The 20,035-nt window shown below is 41.6% G+C and overlaps 1 protein-coding gene across 1 annotated transcript in view; it reads right to left on the reverse strand.

Moving 5' to 3' along the window:
- The window catches only part of SLC27A2 (solute carrier family 27 member 2), a 113,264-nt gene that overhangs the window by 14,554 nt on the left and 78,675 nt on the right, over positions 1–20,035 (reverse strand). Inside the window, exons 6-8 of the mRNA XM_073568509.1 lie at positions 4,114–4,204; positions 2,698–2,896; positions 1,016–1,113 (exon numbers count right to left, since the gene is read on the reverse strand). Coding sequence (XP_073424610.1) covers positions 1,016–1,113; positions 2,698–2,896; positions 4,114–4,204 — 388 coding nt within the window. The remainder of the gene's footprint in view (positions 1–1,015; positions 1,114–2,697; positions 2,897–4,113; positions 4,205–20,035) is intronic.

The raw sequence follows: 20,035 nt of genomic DNA on the forward strand, positions 1-20,035 counted from the left end.
GCTGCTTTCAACTGCTGCTCATCATTATTTGTACAACATATTCAAACAGTCTGTTTAAGGAAATTGCCCTTTTTAGTACAGGTTTGGGGAGCAAAGAGGCTTAGGCTATATGTGCACACAAAGTCTTTTTGCGGAGTTTTCAAAGCAGAAACTTCACGTTTTTGAAGAGTTTTGAGAAGGATTTGGAATGTTTCTGCTCAGTTTCCACTCAATTTCTGCTCCCAGACCTCCTAAAAAAACACTCTGTGTGCACATTCCCTTAGACAAGGAAAGTCTCATCCTATGACTGAATGTAGTGAATGGATTCTCCCTGAGTTGCAGTTGAAAGGATCTTCTAAATGAGCCAAGAATTGATCATTGACAATACACTGCATAATAGTGCGAGAGGAGGAAGCAAAATAAAGTATATTAGAAAAAAAAAAATCATATTTTTGCTAAGTCTGGAGGACAATTAAACAAAATAAAAAAATAATTACTCTTTAAGTAAAATATAGGTGGGATCAGAATACAAAGAAGCCACTTACATGCAGTGCCATTCACTTGCAGTATGCATGCCTCATCTTTAACCTCAGAGAGTTTTTAGATCCCCAGGAGAAGACAGAGAAAGCCATATTATATTCCAGCTGGTTATATACTGGCCAACATTATAGACAAAGGTGTGCGCTATTTACTATGTGTCTATGCTGTTCATTGCATGGGAAATATATCTCCTGGTGCTTATATGATTATCTTAAGAACCGTGGAAAAGAGCAGTGATTACCATTGTGTACTGCTGCTGGCACTGATATTGCTGTGTCATTTCCGCTTACTGTAATGTAAAACTGTGGTATCACAATGACGTCCTCAGTTTTCAGGGCTGAGGAAATGTAATGCTATTCATTAGTGATGTGCAATCATATTTAATGTCACAGCCCCTAGATCTCAACAGAAGGAGTACAACATACAGTATATAGATACAAGACTTTATGTCTCTTATTGAATACCCAACACTTGCTCTAATTACAGTCCTCCTTACTTGGCACGGGTACTCCATACACATTCACTTCTTCAATGAAAGTCACAAGACCTAAGATATCAGCGACCTCCGTGGTAGCAACGTTTTCTCCTTTCCATCTGAAAAAGCAGATTAAAAGGTTCTTAGCAATTTTGTCACTGCAGGCTGGAGCAGAACCATATATGAAATTCTGTATTTCCTGACAACAGTGAATTGCTGTGGGTAACTACTCTAGATGTGTCAGCTGCATAGCACACTTTCATCTAAATCCAAAATGTTCAAATTGAGACCTTGAGACGATAGGCAACACAGCCAACATCTTGACAAGTTAGTGATGTCAGCCTTACATGGCCTGCTATGCTACATTAAGCAATCACCATGAAACTATGAGCAGTATTAATATCCAGACTCAGGAGGAGACAAGAAAGTTTAAAAGGATATCACCAACGCCAGAAGTTATTTCATAATTGGGTGGAAGTCAACCTCTAGGATCCACCAGCCTCTACATTTGGTGGAGAATGAAAGCTATTTCCGTTAGTCATATAGCAGTGGATAGAGAGGTACTATCCTCACCCATCAGCAGTGTGTGTCTTCTACATGTCAGCATTTCAGCTGCTCCTATAGAAGTGAAAGGAGATATCCAAGCATATGCACAGCCACCTCTCCATTCACTGTATGCCTGGATGTGGCAGCTGGAGGTAAAAGTGAGATCCCCAACCCATCTGATCTGGTGAGGCAGCCATTAAATGGACAGTTGGTCCCACACATTGCACACATCTCTCTATTCACTTCTATAGGAGATATGTAAACAGCCAAGCAACTCACTAGGCGAGTGAGAGGTCATTCTGGTCACAGACGCAAGTGACACCTCAGGGGTGCACGCCTATCAGACTCTCACTCAGATTTGTCTGAAGGAGGGGGCAGTGATTGGCAGCCACTGGTGGCCACCGGGAACTTGAATCTGAACCAGAAACCCATAGAAATGAATGAGGATCTGAATGAGAACTTTGTAGCTGGAAAATCTCTCTCTTTCACAGTGAAACACAAACCAACAAGCGATCAAACAGGCTTTAATGGGGTTTTCCCCATGAACAAAAGTTAATTTTAATTAATTCATCTTGGAATAATGATAATTTCCACAATTGGATGTGTTTAACTAAAATGTTCCTGTGCTGAGATAATCTTATAAATGTGTCCCTGCTATGTTCTGTGTAATGGCTGTGTCTTACTGTGCAGGAACATGGTCTGATCATACCACATCTCCACAAAACCCTTTAAGTATTTGTAAGCAAAACCAGGAGTGGGTAAAAAATACAGAAGTGGTGATATGTTTGTATAAGGGTACGTCTCCTCGGGCCATATTGTCGGCGCTTTGGACGGAGCGGAAACCCCACTCCGCCCAAAGCGCCTACCCCTTCTGTACGTGTGGTGATTCCGGATGTGTTCATTGAATGGAATTTCATAAAATCCCCTCCACTATGCTGTAACATCTGGACGATGCAGATTGAACGCTGCGGCTGTACGTAGCGTTCAATCCACAGCTATTTCGGTTGCAATCCTGCCCGTGGAAACATACCCTTACACTTTTCCTCTGATTGTTGCACTCCTGATTTTGGCTTACAAATATTGAAGTAAAAAACACATCAACTACTCAATGTGTGCACGTGGCCTAAAGGTGATCTGACATTGAGATCTGATCTGACCTGAAAGTGTCTCCCACTCTGTCATGGAAATAGACAAAGTTTTGCTGATCCACCATTAAAATATCGCCAGTGTTAAAATACAAGTCTCCTTTCCGGAACACATCCCTAAGGATCTTCTTTTCTGTATGAGTCTTGTCTCCAGCATAGCCTCCAAATGGAGAAAGTTTTGTGATCTTGCTGATAAGAAGCCCGGGCTGACCTAATTGCATACAGAAAGGGGGAATTAAATGTAACTCACGTACATTAGGGTTCTTTAACTGACCCCACATCAAAAAAGAAATATTTTGTCTCCTGGTTCTTCAGTCAAAAGGTGTTGTCTGGAATTTAAAAAACAAAACAGACCTAACAATTCTCCGAGAAACAGCACCACCCTTGACCATAGACTGAGTTGCTATTGCAGCTTGACCCTATTTTGCTACATTCACATACATTTTTTTCTCCTCCATTTTGCTTGTTTTTTTCTCATCCAATTTTAAGAATAGAAGGCGTTAGAATGTCTTATCTTTTATTTATCCATCTATTCCTTTATTCAGACATCCATTTTTCATGCCCATGTTTTATCCATTTTTGCAGGGATAGAAAAACATGGAGTCTATTTTTCAGCCGAGACACAGATCAAAATTAGCCATAGAAGTCTATGGTTCCGTTAAAAAAACACTTATGGTACAAACTGAAACACTGACCAAAAATTTATGAAACACAGATCCAAAACATGGAAGAAATTTAGTTTGTGTTTTACGTACCAGAAAAATCTGAATGTCTAAATGAGGCCGATCAGTAAAAATGTATGAAACATTTATGGAAAACTAAAATAAAAAAGTCTTCTGCTTTTCATCCATTTTCGACAAATCCCTTTAATGTCTGAGACTGATCCACAATACAGATGAGAATAGATGTGCTCAGAGTCTCACGGACTGGACACACAATGTGGGTATGGATCAATGAATCCAAAGGTCCTTAAGCAGTTTTAACCTTGAAATAGAAACTCTGGGGGTCCCTAAGGGAGTGGGGGGGTGTCTGAGTTTGCACTTGCTTCCCCTTAAAATGGTCCCTGCAAATAAGGGCCTCTAACCTCCTGCAGTTAAGAGACCTATGGTGACATTATGGTCACATGACTGTGGAGTCACTAAAGGTCCTTAAGCAGTCTTAACCTGGGAATAGAAATGCAGGGGCCCCCTAAGAGAGTGGGAGTCCTAGGCGATTACTCAATTTGACTCCCCTTAACACCCGCTCTGACCAACTTGGGCTTATTTTTGGAGTTGGCCGTTTTTTTCCAAGCATACTCCATAAATCCAATAAAATCATGTTAGGGCTTATTTTTGGGGTAGGTCTTATTTTCAGGGAAACATGATACCTGCTATTAACAAGATGTTACCAAGAAAGGAGACCATATATGATGATTCAAGCATAACTTACCCTTCTTTGCTCTGATACAGCGATCCTTTGCATCTTTTACAGGCTCATCTCTTTCAATATCATATTTGATAAATTCATATGGTAATGCTTTCTGTTAAAAGAAAATAAGCTAAATTAGTATTAAGGAATAAATAAAACCATTAAAATGTTGAATGTATTCACTGTCATGAGTAGAAAAGTATCTGAGAGTTTAGAAGAAACAGGATGTGAAAATTTTGGGATTGGGCAATAAAGAAATAAAAAGCAAGAGGTAAAGAGAGGGTGCTATCTTCCTAATGATCTTACTACACCTAGGCCTGCACTGGTGACAAGGGGGCATCCTTTACATCTAGAGGAAAAAAGGTTTCCATCATTACAGACAGCGATACTTCACTGTACGAGCAGTGAGGCTATAGAACTCTCGGCCACGTGCTCTTGCTATGGTTGATGCAATAAGAAAGTTCAAGGTGGGCCTGGATGACTTTCTTGAAAAATATAATATTACAGGTTATGGGTTCTAAATTTTATGATGGGAAATTGATCCAGGGAACTAGTCTGATTGTTGTATGTAGAGTCAGGAAGGAGTTTCTCTCCTAATATGAAGCACTTCGTAGGTCACACTAATTTGTTAAAATAGACACATAAAATAAAATACACTGGTAAAAGATTATTATAGTGAAAAATTAAGAATTATGGAAAAGATTTGGGTTAAGAAAGGTTGATCAGATATTTAAACAAGGAGAGGTAATTCTGTTTGAAAATATACAAAAGAGGAATAATTTACTAAATAGTGTGCGTGGTTTTATAATATACACAGTTTACACAATCAGTAATAAGCACTAAACTAATAATAAGGGAATCTTCGTTGCCTCTCAAATTAAGGGATTAAAAGATTAGAGACTGCAAGATAAAAAAGTAATGTACAAAGGAAAGATCTCTGGAACACAATTATTAGATACAAAATTAATAAAAGGAGTGTCAATGCATACTTACAGTGCATTGCGAAAGTATTTGGCTCCCTGGAACTTTTCTACCTTTTCCCACATATCATGCTTCAAACATAAAGATACCAAATGTAAATTTTTGGTGAAGAATCAACAACAAGTGGAACACAATTGTGAAGTTGAACGAAATGTATTAGTTATTTTAAATTTCTGTGGTAAGTCAAAAACAGAAAAGTAGGGAGTGCAATATAATTCGGCCCCTTTCACTTAGTACTTTGTTGCGCCACCTTTTGCTGCGATTACAGCTGCAAGTCGCTTGGGGTATGTCTCTATCAGTTTTGTACATCGAGAGACTGAAATTCTTGCCCATTCTTCCTTGGCAAACAGCTCGAGCTCAGTGAGGTTTGTTGGAGATCGTTTGTGAACAGCAGTTTTCAGCTCTTTCCACAGATCCTCGATTGGATTCAGGTCTGGACTTTGACTTGTCCATTCTAACACCTGGATATGTTTATTTGTGAACCATTCCATTGTAGATTTTGCTTTATGTTTGGGATCATTGTCTTGTTGGAAGACAAATCTCCATCCCAGTCTCAGGTCTTTTGCAGACTTCAACAGGTTTTCTTCAAGAATGGTCCTGTATTTGGCTCCATCCATCTTCCCATCAATTTTAACCATCTTCCCTGTCCCTGCTGTAGAAAAGCAGACCCAAACCATGGTGCTGCCACCACTATGTTTGACAGTGGGGATGGTGTGTTCAGGGTGATGAGCTGTGTTGCCTTTACGCCAAACATATCGTCTGGCACCTTCTTCCCCATGTTTGGTGTGTCTCCCAGGTGGCTTGTCGCAAACTTTAAAGGACTCTTTTTATGGATATCTTTGAGAAATGGCTTTATTCTTGCCACTCTTCCATAAAGGCTAGATGTGTGCAGTGTACGACTGATTGCTGTCCTATGGACAGACTGTCCCACCTCAGCTGTAGATCTCTGCAGTTCATCCAGAGTGATCATGGGCCTCTTGGCTGCATCTCTGATCAGTCTTCTCCTTGTTTGAGATGAAAGTTTAGAGGGATGGCCGGATCTTGGTAGATTTGCAGTGGTATGATACTCCTTCCATTTCAATATGATCGCTTGTACAGTGCTCCTAGGGATGTTTAAAGTTTTGGAACTTCTCCACAACAGTATCACGGACCTGCCTGTTGTGTTCCTTGGTCTTCATCATGCTCTCTGTGCTTCAAACAGAACTCTGAGACTATCACAGAGCAGGTGCATTTATATTGAGACTTGATTACACACAGGTGGATTATATTTATCATCATTAGTAATTTAGAACAACATTGGATCATTCAGAAATCCACAATGAACTTCTGGAGTGAGTTTGCTGCACTGAAAGTAAAGAGGCAAAATAATATTGCATGCTCCAATTTTCAGTTTTTGAATTTCCACAAAAATTTAAAATAACCAATACATTTCGTTCAACTTCACAATTGTGTTCCACTTGTTGTTGATTCTTCACCAAAAATTTACATTTGGTATCTTTATGTTTGAAGCATGATATGTGGGAAAAGGTTGGAAAGCTCCAGAGACCCAAATACTTTAACAAGGCACTGTATTACATAAATAATTCTTTGCATTTAAGAGAAGGAAGTTGGAGTCTAAAGTGCTTCAAATATAACAAACCTTTTATTGATACAAATAATTCTGAATAGAAAATGACTATCTTAAACTCTATGGGTGCTGTATAACAGTGGTTGACATAAGAAACCCTAAAAATAGGATAAATATAAAAATTAACTTTTATTAGGTAGATTAAAAGGACTAACAACAACAAACACACCAGAAAGACAAAAGGTGCACATCAGCTAGCCCTATAGATATAATGTCTAACCTGTTGCCTGCCTACCAGCGGAGGTTGGCACCCTATATAGACGCAAATGGCGCCCTCGCTCCTCGGCGGCTGTCCCTAATTGCCCTGTAAAGCCCTAGATGCGTGATGACGTCAATCAAACACAACCAAAAAATGGTGCCAATCTGGCTAACCACCATATGAAATAGGCTTGCAAAAATTTGCACTAGTAGCAGTAAGAAAAAGTGCCTTAATAAATTTGCATGTGCACAGGAAATGACAAAAATGGTGACCCTAGATGTATCCTAATGATATAAGAAGATAGAACTTGTTGATAGATAAAAATGTAGAAAACCACAAAGTAACACTAAAGTGTCTCTTGATAACTGAACACCTGCCTACGCAGCGGAGGTTTGCACCCCACTTTACAGCGGATATGGCCCCCCGCTCCTCAGCAGCTGTCCCTAAAAAGCCCTGCAAATCTACTGGTTCTAGCGGAAGAAAGCAATATAGCAAAAAATAGGTAGTTTCTAAAACTTAACCTTTATTCCTAAGTTTCTTTCTTTAAAAAAAATGGCTTTCACCATTATTCCAAGTGAACCAATACACCGGTGCACAAAAAATCAAATAACATCATAAAACCATTTCTCATCCCTATCAAGGATGTTTTTCAAACACATCAGACCCCCTGTATGGGGAAATAATCTATATCAAAATTGTCTAAATTGAACTCAGTCATATACACATCATGTGGAACACACATACAGCCCAATAGACCCTTCAAAGAAAAATTATAGGAACAGTCTCACCCGTTTCTGGTAGCCTTAGTCGTCCTTTATCCACATCATGGAGTCGGGGTCCATCAATTGTCCCTACCAGTCCCTATTTTGGACTGATCCTGACCCCCAAGACTCCTGCCCTTACAAGGACAGTCCACAGCTAGCCCTGCCACTAGCCAGCCCTGGACTGACCCTGCGTGCCTCCCGACGCGTTTCCTCAGTGCCTCAGTGCATAAATGGCAATAGGCTGTTCCTGGTGGGACATGCTGCCCGTTACTCCTAAGAGGAGGAAGACTATGTGCCATTCCCCTGATGAATCGAGGCCCTGAGGAAACGCGTCGGGAGTCATGTAGGGTCAGTCCAGGGCTGGCTAGTGGCAGGGCTAGCTGTGGACTGTCCTTGTAAGGGCAGGATTCTTGGGGGTCAGGATCAGTCCAAAATAGGGACTGGTAGGGACAATAGATGGACCCCGACTCCATGATGTGGATAAAGGACGACTAAGGCCTCTTTCACACTTCAGTTATTTGCATCAGTTAAAATCCGCTAAAAAGGCAGACAAGCGGATCCGTTCTCAACTGACGTGAACTGATGGCACAGGATCCGTTTTTAGACGGATCCTGAAAATGATGAAATTTAAAGGAACCGCTGGCCGGGAAGAGAGAGAGAGAGAGAGAATTTTTTTCTGTCCGGCACCCAGACAGATTTTGGGGTTAATTCAGTGTCTGGAGGATCCGCCGGGCAAAAAAACGTTGCAAGCTCCGTTTGCAAATCTTTGAGGATGTTGACGGACACTAACATTGTGGCGGATCCTCAAAAAAATGGATGCAACGGACGGCAATCAGTCAGGATCCACCAATAATGAAAGTCAATGGGGAAAAAAACGGATCCGCAAAGAAAAATGGCGGATCCGTTTTTTTTCAAAATTGGCGGATCTTGACTGATTGTCAAAAACGGAAGTGTGAAAGAGGCCTAAGGCTACCAGAAATGGGTGAGACTGTTCCTATAATTTTTCTTTGAAGGGTCTATTGGGCTGTATGTGTGTTCCGCATGATGTGTATATAATTGTGGGACTGAGTTCAATTTAGACAATTTTGATATAGATTATTTCCCCATACAGGGGTCTGATGTGTTTGAAAAACATCCTTCATAGGGATGAGAAATGGTTTTATGATGTTATTTGATTTTTTGTGCACCGTTGTACTGGTTCACTTGGAATAATGGTGAAAGCCATTTTTTAAAAAAAAGAAACTTCGGAATAAAGGTTAAGTTTTAGAAACTACCTATTTTTTGCTATATTGGTATGTCAGTATGTGGTAGTATTGTGGTATGAGATTGCAGCTGCTTCTCTAGCTACATATATATGTTCTAGCGGAAGAAAAACGATCTATCAAATTCAATCAGCTGAACTACAATTTAGAAAGGCTCTGCATGCCTGAACATATCTCATAACACACAGCCCCAGAGGGTGTACTATTAAGGCACATGTTATGATAGCAAAGCCAAGATCTAATTCATATATCAGCAGGTAATAGTATTTTGTATCCTCAATCCTCCTGTAATAAGGAACAAGGCAATCTTATGATCTTAATCCGCCTAATAAGGAACTAGCAATGGAATAGATATAAACAGCATTAGGTGTACAAACGTAGTGCATAGAGACAATTTAGGAAACATGAAGGGGTACTTATCTATGCAGAATCATCATAACCTCAATGCGTTTCACCACATGGAATCATCAGGAGGTGCAATAAATTGATGCTGCTGGGGCACCATATCCCCTGTAAAGTAGGGTGCCAACTTCCACTGTTTAGGCAGGCATTCAGTTATCAGGAGACAGGTTAGTGTTACTTTGCGGTTTTCTACATTTTTATGTATCAACAAGTTCTATCTTCTTATATCATTAGAATACATCTAGGGTCACGATTTTTGTCATTTCCTGTGCAAAAGCAAATTTCTTAAGGGACTTTTTCTTACTGCTACTAGTGCAAATTTTTTGCAAGCCTGTTTCATATGGTGGTTAGCCAGATTGGCACCCATCATTTATTGGCTGTGTTTGATTGACGTCATCACGCATCTAGGACTTTACAGGGCAGTTAGGGACAGCCACCGAGGAGCGAGGGCGCCATTTGCGTCTATATAGAGTGCCAACCTCCGCTAGTAGGCAGGCAACAGGTTAGACATTATATATATAGGGAAACCTAGTGTGCACCTTTTGTCTTTCTGATGTGTTTGTTGTTGTTAGTCCTTTTAATCTACTTAATTTTTATATTTATCTTATTTTTGGGGTTTATTATGTTAGCCACTTGAATAGAAAATTAGACACAGACAATATTAAAAGATCACAGAAAAGAGCAGAGCTGACACATGCATCTGGTGCAAAAAAGTCCAATAGAAGGACTCAGACAGTGCTGATACGTAGACTTGAAAATTGCAAAAGGACAGTAACATAAGTCATTACACAGAAATATCAGGCATGAACATGTTGATAATCCCACATTATGAAATATGTCATCAGTCACAGCATACACTTATAGTTGGGGTGATCAACTAAGGTTCTGTCAGGTGAATGGTAAACCATCCTCCCATGATAAAGCGGTACATATAAAAAAGCGAAACACGCGTAGAAGACACAGGGGGTTTCGTTCTCGGGCTGACCTCTTCTCTCTCTGGTGCTTTATAAGCGGTATGTTCTGTTTGATCACCACAACTATAAGTGTATATCCGCACATCACATGCTGTGACTTATAAATTATTTTATAATGTGGGATTGTTAACATGTTCATGCCTGATATTCATGTGTAAGGACTCATGTTAATGTCTTTTTGCCATTTTCAAGACTACATATCAACGCTGTGTGAGTCCTTATATTGGACCTTTTTGCACCAGATGCTCTTTGCTGTGGTCACCTTTTAATATTTTCTATTTGTCATTTACTATTCATAAATATTAGTATCAATAAGAGGTTTGAGGTTTGTTATATTTGAAGCACTTTAGACTCCAACTTCCTTCTCTGGTATACAATATGTTGTTTCATGGAGTTGCTTCCAGGGTCAGTTAGGACTTAGGTTTGCTCTCAGATGATCATTTTTAATATGCATTTGTTGTACCCTGTGGCTTTTGGTTTAATAAATATATTTTTGTGAATAGATTCTATTAGACACCAACATAGTTAAAGGGTGTCTGTCATTGCAAAATATCAGTTTAAATCAAGTACAATATCTTTTAGAGAACATACTGTAACCCTAATAGAAATCATAATTAGTGTCCAAATCCATTGCTGTTTTTGCCAAAAATGTTTTTTTTTATACCAATACGCTAATGAGCTGCTGCGTGCGTTCTTGCTGAAGCCAAGCAATTCAGTGAACTGTCCCACATCACCCCCAATTAATTGTCTTCCATCTATTTTCATTCTGTTCTTCAGGAGCCAGATGAAGGCAGAGAGAGTAAGAAAAAAAGTAGCTGTGAAGGTGCACAGAACCACTTGGACACACCAAGGGTGCACCGAGCTCCTCACTAGCATACTTGACTATAGAAACATTTCTGGCAAATGCAAATTTGAGCACTACGAGTAGGATTTTTAGTAGGGATATGTCAGCTGCAAAGTGCTGTGCTTAAAGAATCCCTCCATTACATTTTTGATTAATTAAATGTTGGTATACAGTTGTGCTCTTGACCTTTTTCAGAGAATATGAATGATAACACCAAAACTTTTTCTCTACTTGTGGTTGAGTGAAGCCATTTACTTTCAAACTACTGTGTTTTCTCTTTTTAAATCATAATGACAAACCCAAAACATCCAAATGGCCCTGATCAAAAGTTCACATACCCTGGTGATTTTGGCCTGATAAGATGCACAGAAGTTGACACAAATGGGTTTGAGTGGCTACTATAGGCAACATCCTCACCTGTGACCTGTTTGCTTGTAATCAGTGTATGTGCATAAAAGCTGAGTGAGTTTCTGGGATCCAGACAGACTCTTGCATCTTTCATACAGCCACTGACGTTTCTGGATTGTGAGTCATGGGGAAAGCAAAAGAATTGTCAACAGATCTACGGGAAAATGTAGTTGAAGTATATAAAACAGGAAAGGGATACAAAAAGATATCCAAGGGTCTGATAATGCCAGTCAGCACCGTTCAAACTGTGATTAACAAATGGAAAATCAGGGGCTCTGTAAAAAACAAAACCACGGTCAGGTAGACCAACAAAAATTTCATCCACAACTGCCAGGAAAATAGTTCGGGATGCAAAGAAAAACCCACAAATAACATCAGCCGAAATACTGGACTCTCTGAAAACTAGCGGTGTGGCTAGTGTGGCCTATGATGAAAAGAACACCATTCCTACTGTAAAGAATGGAGGTGGATTGCTGATGTTTTGGGGATGTGTTAGCTACAAAGGCACAGGAAACGTGGTCAAAGTTGAAGGAAAGATGAATGCAGCACATTATCAGCAAATATTGGAGGCAAATTTGCAATAATCAGCCCGGAAACTGCGCATGGGATGTACTTGGACATACCAATATAACAACAATCCAAAATACAATGCCAAGTCGACCTGTCATTCGGCATCTGTACCAAACATCTACAGTTCGGGCACAGACACTGAACATGGACTTCACCAGGAAGTCCATGTTACTGTTCGGGTTCGGCTGCCCGAACACCGGGTGTTTGTCACGCTGTCATGTGCATGGCAGCGTGGCAAACACCACTTCTGAAAGGCAGGGAAATCCTCCCTGCCGATCAGAGAGCCGCGGTTGCCACGCTGTCAAAAGACAGCGGAAGCGCTGAGCTGTGATCGGAGGTATAAATATTACCTTTGGTCACTGGTGCCAGCTGATGGGTGTTAGGGCCTGCGGAGCGCACCAAATAATAAAGAGATAAGAGGTGCGCTCGCAGCCCGGGGTCCGCCGTGCAGAGATGGAACCTGCTGCTGAGCAATGGCAGAACGAGATGGATAATGAATGCTAGCTCACACGTGGGTTAACTTCACCTAGTGTGAATGCAAGCGAACTCTGTTGCTTCACAGAGCCGCAAGGACAGACGAGACGCCGAAGCCTGTTAAACTCACAGGGCTCAGCTGAGTGAGTGCTGATTCAGGTCACAGAACTCTGAGCCTGAGACACAGGACTCGACATCAGCGCTCGACACCGTGGCTGTGGTGCTAGCAAAAGGACAAAGTGTAATGGCGCCAAGTGCACACAGGACCGCTTCGGCGGATGCCACTAACCACCCAGAGAGGGGAGGAAAGTGCTGGAACTGCGCACAGCGCCGCTCTGGCGTTTAGTGCTACCTGGCGCGGTACGACAGTGCCCTACAGTGGGCGACACCATAGGACGCTAGTGTGCTGAGGAGTGGACCGCACTATGGCGTATATACACAAGCCACTGACTGTCGCTGACTCTAACCTCTAAACCCTAACCACATTCTTAATATCAGAGGGAGGGGAGTCATAATAAGTCAGTCACCAGTCTCATACATCCATCGTCACTCACACACATAATAACAGAGTCTATACTAGTGCATGGCGGTGTGGCTCTTTTATAGCAGCGTCCTTCCGGGACCTTCCTGACCCTCCTGATGGTCCAATCCGAGGTGGAGAAGGACCTGAGCATGTGACTTCCGATTTCCAATGAGAGATCGTCCCACAGGCATGCTCAGTGGACCGAAATGTGGACTTAGTCCCTGGAGTAGTTCGCTGCTGACCAGCATGCGTTGCTATACCTGGACCAGAGGTGGCAGCTGCAACCAAGCATACAGAGCTGGTCTGAGCAGAGCGCCTGGATCAACGAGTCTGCTGAGCAGCCTCCTGTGCAGCCGGAGAAGAATGGGAGACCGCCGAATGCAAAGCTCGGGATTCCTGCTGTGCAGCGGCCGGAACCCGACGTCTAACATTGGACTACAGCTACCAACATCTGACACCTGCTACCGCTAATTACAGGGAGAGCAGGAGTGGCGGATGGGTGTTTTCATTAGCCGCTCCTGCGCTGTAAATAATTAATTAAGAACTGTGTGGGTTCCCCTGTATTTCTGCTAACGAGCTAGACAAAACTCTCAGCTGGGGGCTGCAACCCTCAGCTATCAGCTTCAGCAAGGCTAGATAGCTGATAGCTGTTTTTTTAATTATTTAAATAAATAATTTTAAAAAATGGCCTGGGGTCCCCCTCATTTTTGACAACCAACCTTGCTAAAGCCGACAGCTGGGGGCTGGTATTCTTAGGATGGTAAGGGACCATGGATGTTGGAATCATAGAATGGTAGAGTTGGAAGGGACCTCCTGGGTCATCTGGTCCAACCCCCTGCTCAAAGCAGGATTCACTAAATCATCCCAGACAGATGTCTGTCTAGCCTCTGTTTGAAGACTTCCATGGAAGGAGAACTCACCACCTCTCGTGGCAGCCTGTTCCACTCATTGATCACCCTAACTGCCAAAAAAATGTTTCTAATATCTAATCTGTCTCCTCCCATTCAGTTTCATCCCATTGCTTCAAGTCTTTCCTTGTGCAAATGAGAATAAATATAATCCTTTTACAATGTGATAGCCCTTGAGATATTCGTAGACAGCTATTAAGTCTTCTCTCAGTCTTTCTTTTTGCAAGCTAAACATTCCCAAATTCTGTAAACGTTCCTCATAGGACATGGTTTGCAGACCAGTCACCATTCTGGTCGCTCTTCTCTGAACTTGCTCCAGTTTGTTGATGCCTTTTTTACAATGTGGTGCCCAAAACTGGGCACAGTATTCCAGATAAGGTCTGACCAAAGAGGAGTAGAGGGCAATAATGACTTCATGTGATCTAGACTGTATGCTTCTGTCATTACATCCCAGAATTGCAATTGCCTTTTTTTTGCTGCTGCATCACACTGTTGACTCATGTTCAGTTTGTGATCTATTAGTATACCCAAGTCTTTTTCACATGTGCTGTTGCTTAGCCCTATTCTTCCCATTCTGTATATGCTTTTTTCACTTTTATTGCCCAGATGTAGTACTTTGCATTTTTCCCTGTTAAAAACCATTCTGTTAGTTGCTGCCCACTGCTCCAGTTTATTAATATCTTTTTGAATTCTCTCTCTCTTCTCTAGTATTAGCTATCCCTCCTAGCTTTGTGTCATCAGCAAATTTAATCAGTTTACCCTCAATTCCTTCATCTAAATCATTGATAAAGATGTTGAACAATACAGGGCCCAGGACAGAACCCTGTGGTACCCCACTTGAGACATTCTTCCAACTGGATGTGCAGCCATTTACGACCACTCTTTGGGTCCAATTACTAAGCCAGTTATGAATCCACCTAACAGTTGCCTTGTCTATTTCATACATAGTAACTTTTTCAATAAGAATGGTGTGAGATACTTTGTCAAATGCTTTGCTGAAGTCAAGATATACTATATCTACAGCATTTCCCTGATCCACCCAGTCAGTGATTTTGTCATAGAAGGATATTAATTATTCCAGGTCCCTACTTACCCATAAATGCAGGTATTGCTGACAGAGGTGTCCATATTCACCCAGGAATTCAGACATCAGCCTTTGAGAGGTATTCACACAGTGTAGGTACCCATCAGATTTGAGACCGCCTTGACGTTGGCTGGTGGGCAGATAATATTTGGCCAAATTTTATGCTAAGCGTCTCATATAATTTTTTCTAATATTCCAAAGCTGTATTGCTGGTCAAATTTCATATACAGTTGTGGCCAAAAGTATTGACACCCCTGCAATTTTGTCAGATAATACTCAGTTTCTTCCTGAAAATGATTGCAATCAGAAATTCTTTGGTATTATTATCTTCATTTAATTTGTCTTAAAAGAAAAAATACAAAAGAGAATGAAGCAAAAAGCAAAACATTGATCATTTCACACAAAACTCCAAAAATGGGCCAGACAAAAGTATTGGCACCCTCAGCCTAATACTTGGTTGCACAACCTTTAGCCAAAATAACTGCGACCAACCGCTTCCTGTAACCGTCATTGAGTTTCTTACAATGCTCTGCTGGAATTTTAGACCATTCTTCTTTGGCAAACTGCTCCAGGTCCCTGATATTAGAAGGGTGCCTTCTCCGAACTGCCATTTTTAGATCTCTCCACAGGTGTTCTATGGGATTCAGGTCTGGACTCATTGCTGGCCACCTTAGAAGTCTCCAGTGCTTTCTCTCAAACCATTTTCTAGTGCTTTTTGAAGTGTGTTTTGGGTCATTGTCCTGCTGGAAGACCCATGACCTCTGAGGGAGACCTAGCTTTCTCACACTGGGCCCTACATTATGCTGCAAAATTTGTTGGTAGTCTTCAGACTTCATAATGCCATGCACACGGTCAAGCAATCCAGTGCAAGAGGCAGCAAAGCAACCCCAAAACATCAGGGAACCTCCGCCATGTTTGACTGTAGGGACCGTGTTTTTTTCTTTGAATGCCTCTTTTTTTTCTCCTGGAAACTCAATGTTGATGCCTTTGCCCAAAAAGTTCTACTTTTGTCTCATCTGACCATAGAACATTCTTCCAAAACGTTTTAGGCTTTTTCAGGAAAGTTTTGGCAAACTCCAGCCTGGCTTTTTTATGCCTCGGGGTAAGAAGTGGGGTCTTCCTGGGTCTCCTACCATACAGTCCCTTTTCATTCAGACGCCGACAGATAGTACGGGTTGACACTGTTGTACCCTCAGACTGCAGGGCAGCTTGAACTTGTTTGGATGTTAGTTGAGGTTCTTTATCCAACATCTGCACAATCTTGCGTTGAAATCTCTTGTCAATTTTTCTTTTCCGTCCACATCTAGGGAGGTTAGCCACAGTGCCATGGGCTTTAAACTTCTTGATGACACTGCGCACGGTAGACACAGGAACATTCATGTCTTTGGAGATGGACTTGTAGCCTTGAGATTGCTCATGCTTCCTCACAATTTGGTTTCTCAAGTCCTCAGACAGTTCTTTGGTCTTCTTTCTTTTCTCCATGCTCAATGTGGTACACACAAGGACACAGGACAGAGGTTGAGTCAACTTTAATCCATGTCAACTGGCTGCATGTGTGATTTAGTTATTGCCAACAGCTGTTAGGTGCCACAGGTAAGTTACAGGTGCTGTTAATTACACAAATTAGAGAAGCATCACATGTTTTTTTGAACAGTGCCAATACTTTTGTCCACCCTCTTTTTTATGTTTGGTGTGGAATTATATCCAATTTGGCTTTAGGACAATTCTTTTTGTGTTTTTTCATTTAAGACAAATTAAATGAAGATAATAATAACAAAGAATTTGCGTTTGCAATAATTTTCAGGAAGAAACTGAATATTATCTGACAAAATTGCAGGGGTGTCAATACTTTTGGCCACAACTGTATTCCACATTGACATGCTTTAGCATGATAGAGTGTAACCTTTCTTTGTATACTGTATATGGGGGTAGATCCCCTTGGTGTGAACCTATTCACACTAGTCTGGATATGCCAGTCAGTTTTTTTGTCTTTTGTATGTTAGCTTACTGACTGAGCACTCAGCCCTCCACCAGGAGGTGATTTTAATTATAGCCGGTCCCTACTTACCAATAAATGCAGGCATTGCTGACAGAGGTGTCCATATTCACCCAGGAATTCAGACATCAGCCTTTGATAGGTATTCACACAGTGTAGGTATTTTCCAGTGACATGAAGTCCACGGCTTAGTAATAGAAAAGCGTCTATAAGACAACCATCCATTACTAATCCTATAGTTGTATAGCAAATAAAGACACAGCCAGAATAAAGTCCTTTATTTCAAATAAGAATAAACACAGTTTTCCATTTTTATTTTAACGCCTAATCCCATCGAAGCCCTTGATCTCCTGTAATAAAAGTAAAATAAAAAAACACCAATATTTATCATACCTGTCCATCATTCTGTCCCACTCTGTAATCCAGGTCTGGGGGATAAACAGTTTTCAACCTGGACGGTGCCAAGATGCAACTGTCCTGGCTGAAAACCACTGGTGAATGAGATGCTGTGAGCGCAGCCTCAGAGACTGGTGGTGACGTCATAGAGGTTACGTCTGGTCACTGAGCCTCCGTTCCCAGCCGGTCTGAATGGCGGTGACCTTCTTTGACATTCCCGCTACCACTGTGAGAGTTTATCTCATCGTGCTAGCGGGGATCTCACCAAGGTCATCGTAGTTCAGCCCGGCCTCGATGATGTCACCACTGGTGAATGATGCTGCACTCTCAGCAGCTCATTCACCAGTGGTTTTCAACCGGGACGGTCGCATCTCAGCACCGTCCAGGTTGAAAACTATTTAGTCCCCAAACATGGATTACGGTGTGGGACAGAACATCGGAGAGGTATGGTATATTGTTTTTTATTTTATTTTTATTACAGGAGATCGAGGGCTTCGCTGGGATTAGGCGATGCAGTAAATATGGTTTAATTGAAATTAAAAAGGGAGTCTGTGTCATTTTTTCAAATAACGGACTTTATTCTGGCTGTGTCTTTATTTAACATATATATCTATAGAATTAGTAATGGTGAGGTGTCTTATAGACACCTCTCCATTACTAAGCTGTGGGCTTGATGTCACCTAACAATACAAAGGTGACATCAACCCCACAAATATTAACCTCACTTGCCACTGCGACAGGGCAAGTGGGAAAAGCCGGACAAAGCGCCAAAAAAGACGCATCTAATAGCTGCGGGCTGCTGTTTTTAGGCTGAGGGCCCTATATCAATGGTCCCTTACCAGCCTGAAAATACCAACCCCCAGCGTTGAGCTTTAGCAAGGCTGGTTGTCAAAAATGGGGGGGGACCCCACGCCGTTTTTTAAAATTATTTATTTAAATCATTTAAAAAACAGCATGAGGACCCCTCTAGTCTTGCTAACTAGCCTTGCTGAAGCTTACAGCTGAGGGTTGCAGCCCCCAGCTGTGAGTTTTGTCTGGCTGGTTAGCAAAAATACAGGGGAACCCACACCATTTTTTTTGTAATTATTTATTTACAGCGCAGGAGCGGCTAATGAAATTCACATCCGCCGCTCCTGCTGTCACTGTAATTAATGGTAGCAGGTGTCAGATAATGGGAGCTGTAGTCCCATCAGCTGACACCAGTGACTGATGGTAAAGCTTATACCTCCGATCACAGCTGAGCGCTTCCGCTGTCCAGCGCAGCAAACACTGGATGTTTGGGACCCCCATTCAAGTGACTGGGGTTCGGGTTCAGGTCCGGGTACTGTTCTGGTACCCGAACCCGAACTTTTTGCAACTGTTCGTCTGAACCCGCCGGACCAGAACATCCAGTTGTCAGCCACTACTAATCAGGGTCATTTGGATATTTTGGGTTGTCATTATGACTTATGAATCAGCAATAGAGAAATAATAAAACATAACTTTTAATGATATATATAAAAGCTACGAAAAGATAAAGTGAAGTTAAAAAACACACTAAATCAATTGCCACAGACTATAACACGGAGTGTCTGTATATTTTCCTCACCAGATCACTCAGAGTATATACATGTGACTTATTCTATGTCCAAAAGTAACCTGGACAGACAAGTATTACTAGATAAAAGACAATGTGAATAACAACCATAGTCTAATCATGAATGGTTACCTTATCAGAGGCATATGCAGCCTCTATCTCATTTAGGTTTTAACAAGGAAATAACCCATTCATATCTAAGGAGGAGACATCAAAAAACAATAATCCATAAACACTCTGTTGTGAGCTCATCTGTTCATTCATCTTTTGTGTCCGAGGATCTCCCTCTTCTGGTGAAGGAAGGTAGTGAGGCTGATTACTAAACACCTGGTCAGGTGGATGGTGACTGGGTAACGGGAACTTCAGACTGGATATAAGGCAGCCGACGCCCTTCTGAGTCGCTGGTGATTTCTCTGCTGGGTTCTTGGAGACCAGTTTGATTCCTGCTTCCCAAAGATAAGTTTTTGCTCTGCTATTGAACTTATTAGTTTTGGTTTTGTTTACCTTGTTTTTCGGAGTTCAGCCATCCCCGGCTGGGGTGTGCTGGATTCTTTTTCCTTGATCAGTGTTCTCTTTTGCTCTGCTTCCAGAATATTCTGAGTGCTGATATAGGGTTTGAAGTCTAGTGACTTCAGGGTCCTTTTTGCTTATCAGTTGTGTTGGTAATATTTTTGAGCAGGGTTTTCTCGGATTGCAGACAGCAGCTTTTCTATCCTGTCCTTTTTAGTTAGCTTGGGCCCCATCGTTTGCTCAACCTATCTTTCTATCTGTGTTAGTATTTTCATCTTGCTTCACCATCATTATATGTTGGGGGCTGCCTATTGCTTTGGGGTCTGCTCTGGGGCAGTCAGTTTTTCCCTTTTCTCTCTTTAGGCTTATGTAGATCTCCGGCTGTGATGAGGTGTCTAGGATCACCGTAGGAACACTCCACGGCTACTGCTAGTTGTGTAATAGG

The sequence above is a fragment of the Dendrobates tinctorius genome, unplaced genomic scaffold (genome assembly GCF_039654945.1).
Source record: "Dendrobates tinctorius isolate UK_male_01 unplaced genomic scaffold, ASM3965494v1 ptg000022l, whole genome shotgun sequence".
Classification (NCBI taxonomy): Eukaryota; Metazoa; Chordata; class Amphibia; order Anura; family Dendrobatidae; genus Dendrobates; species Dendrobates tinctorius.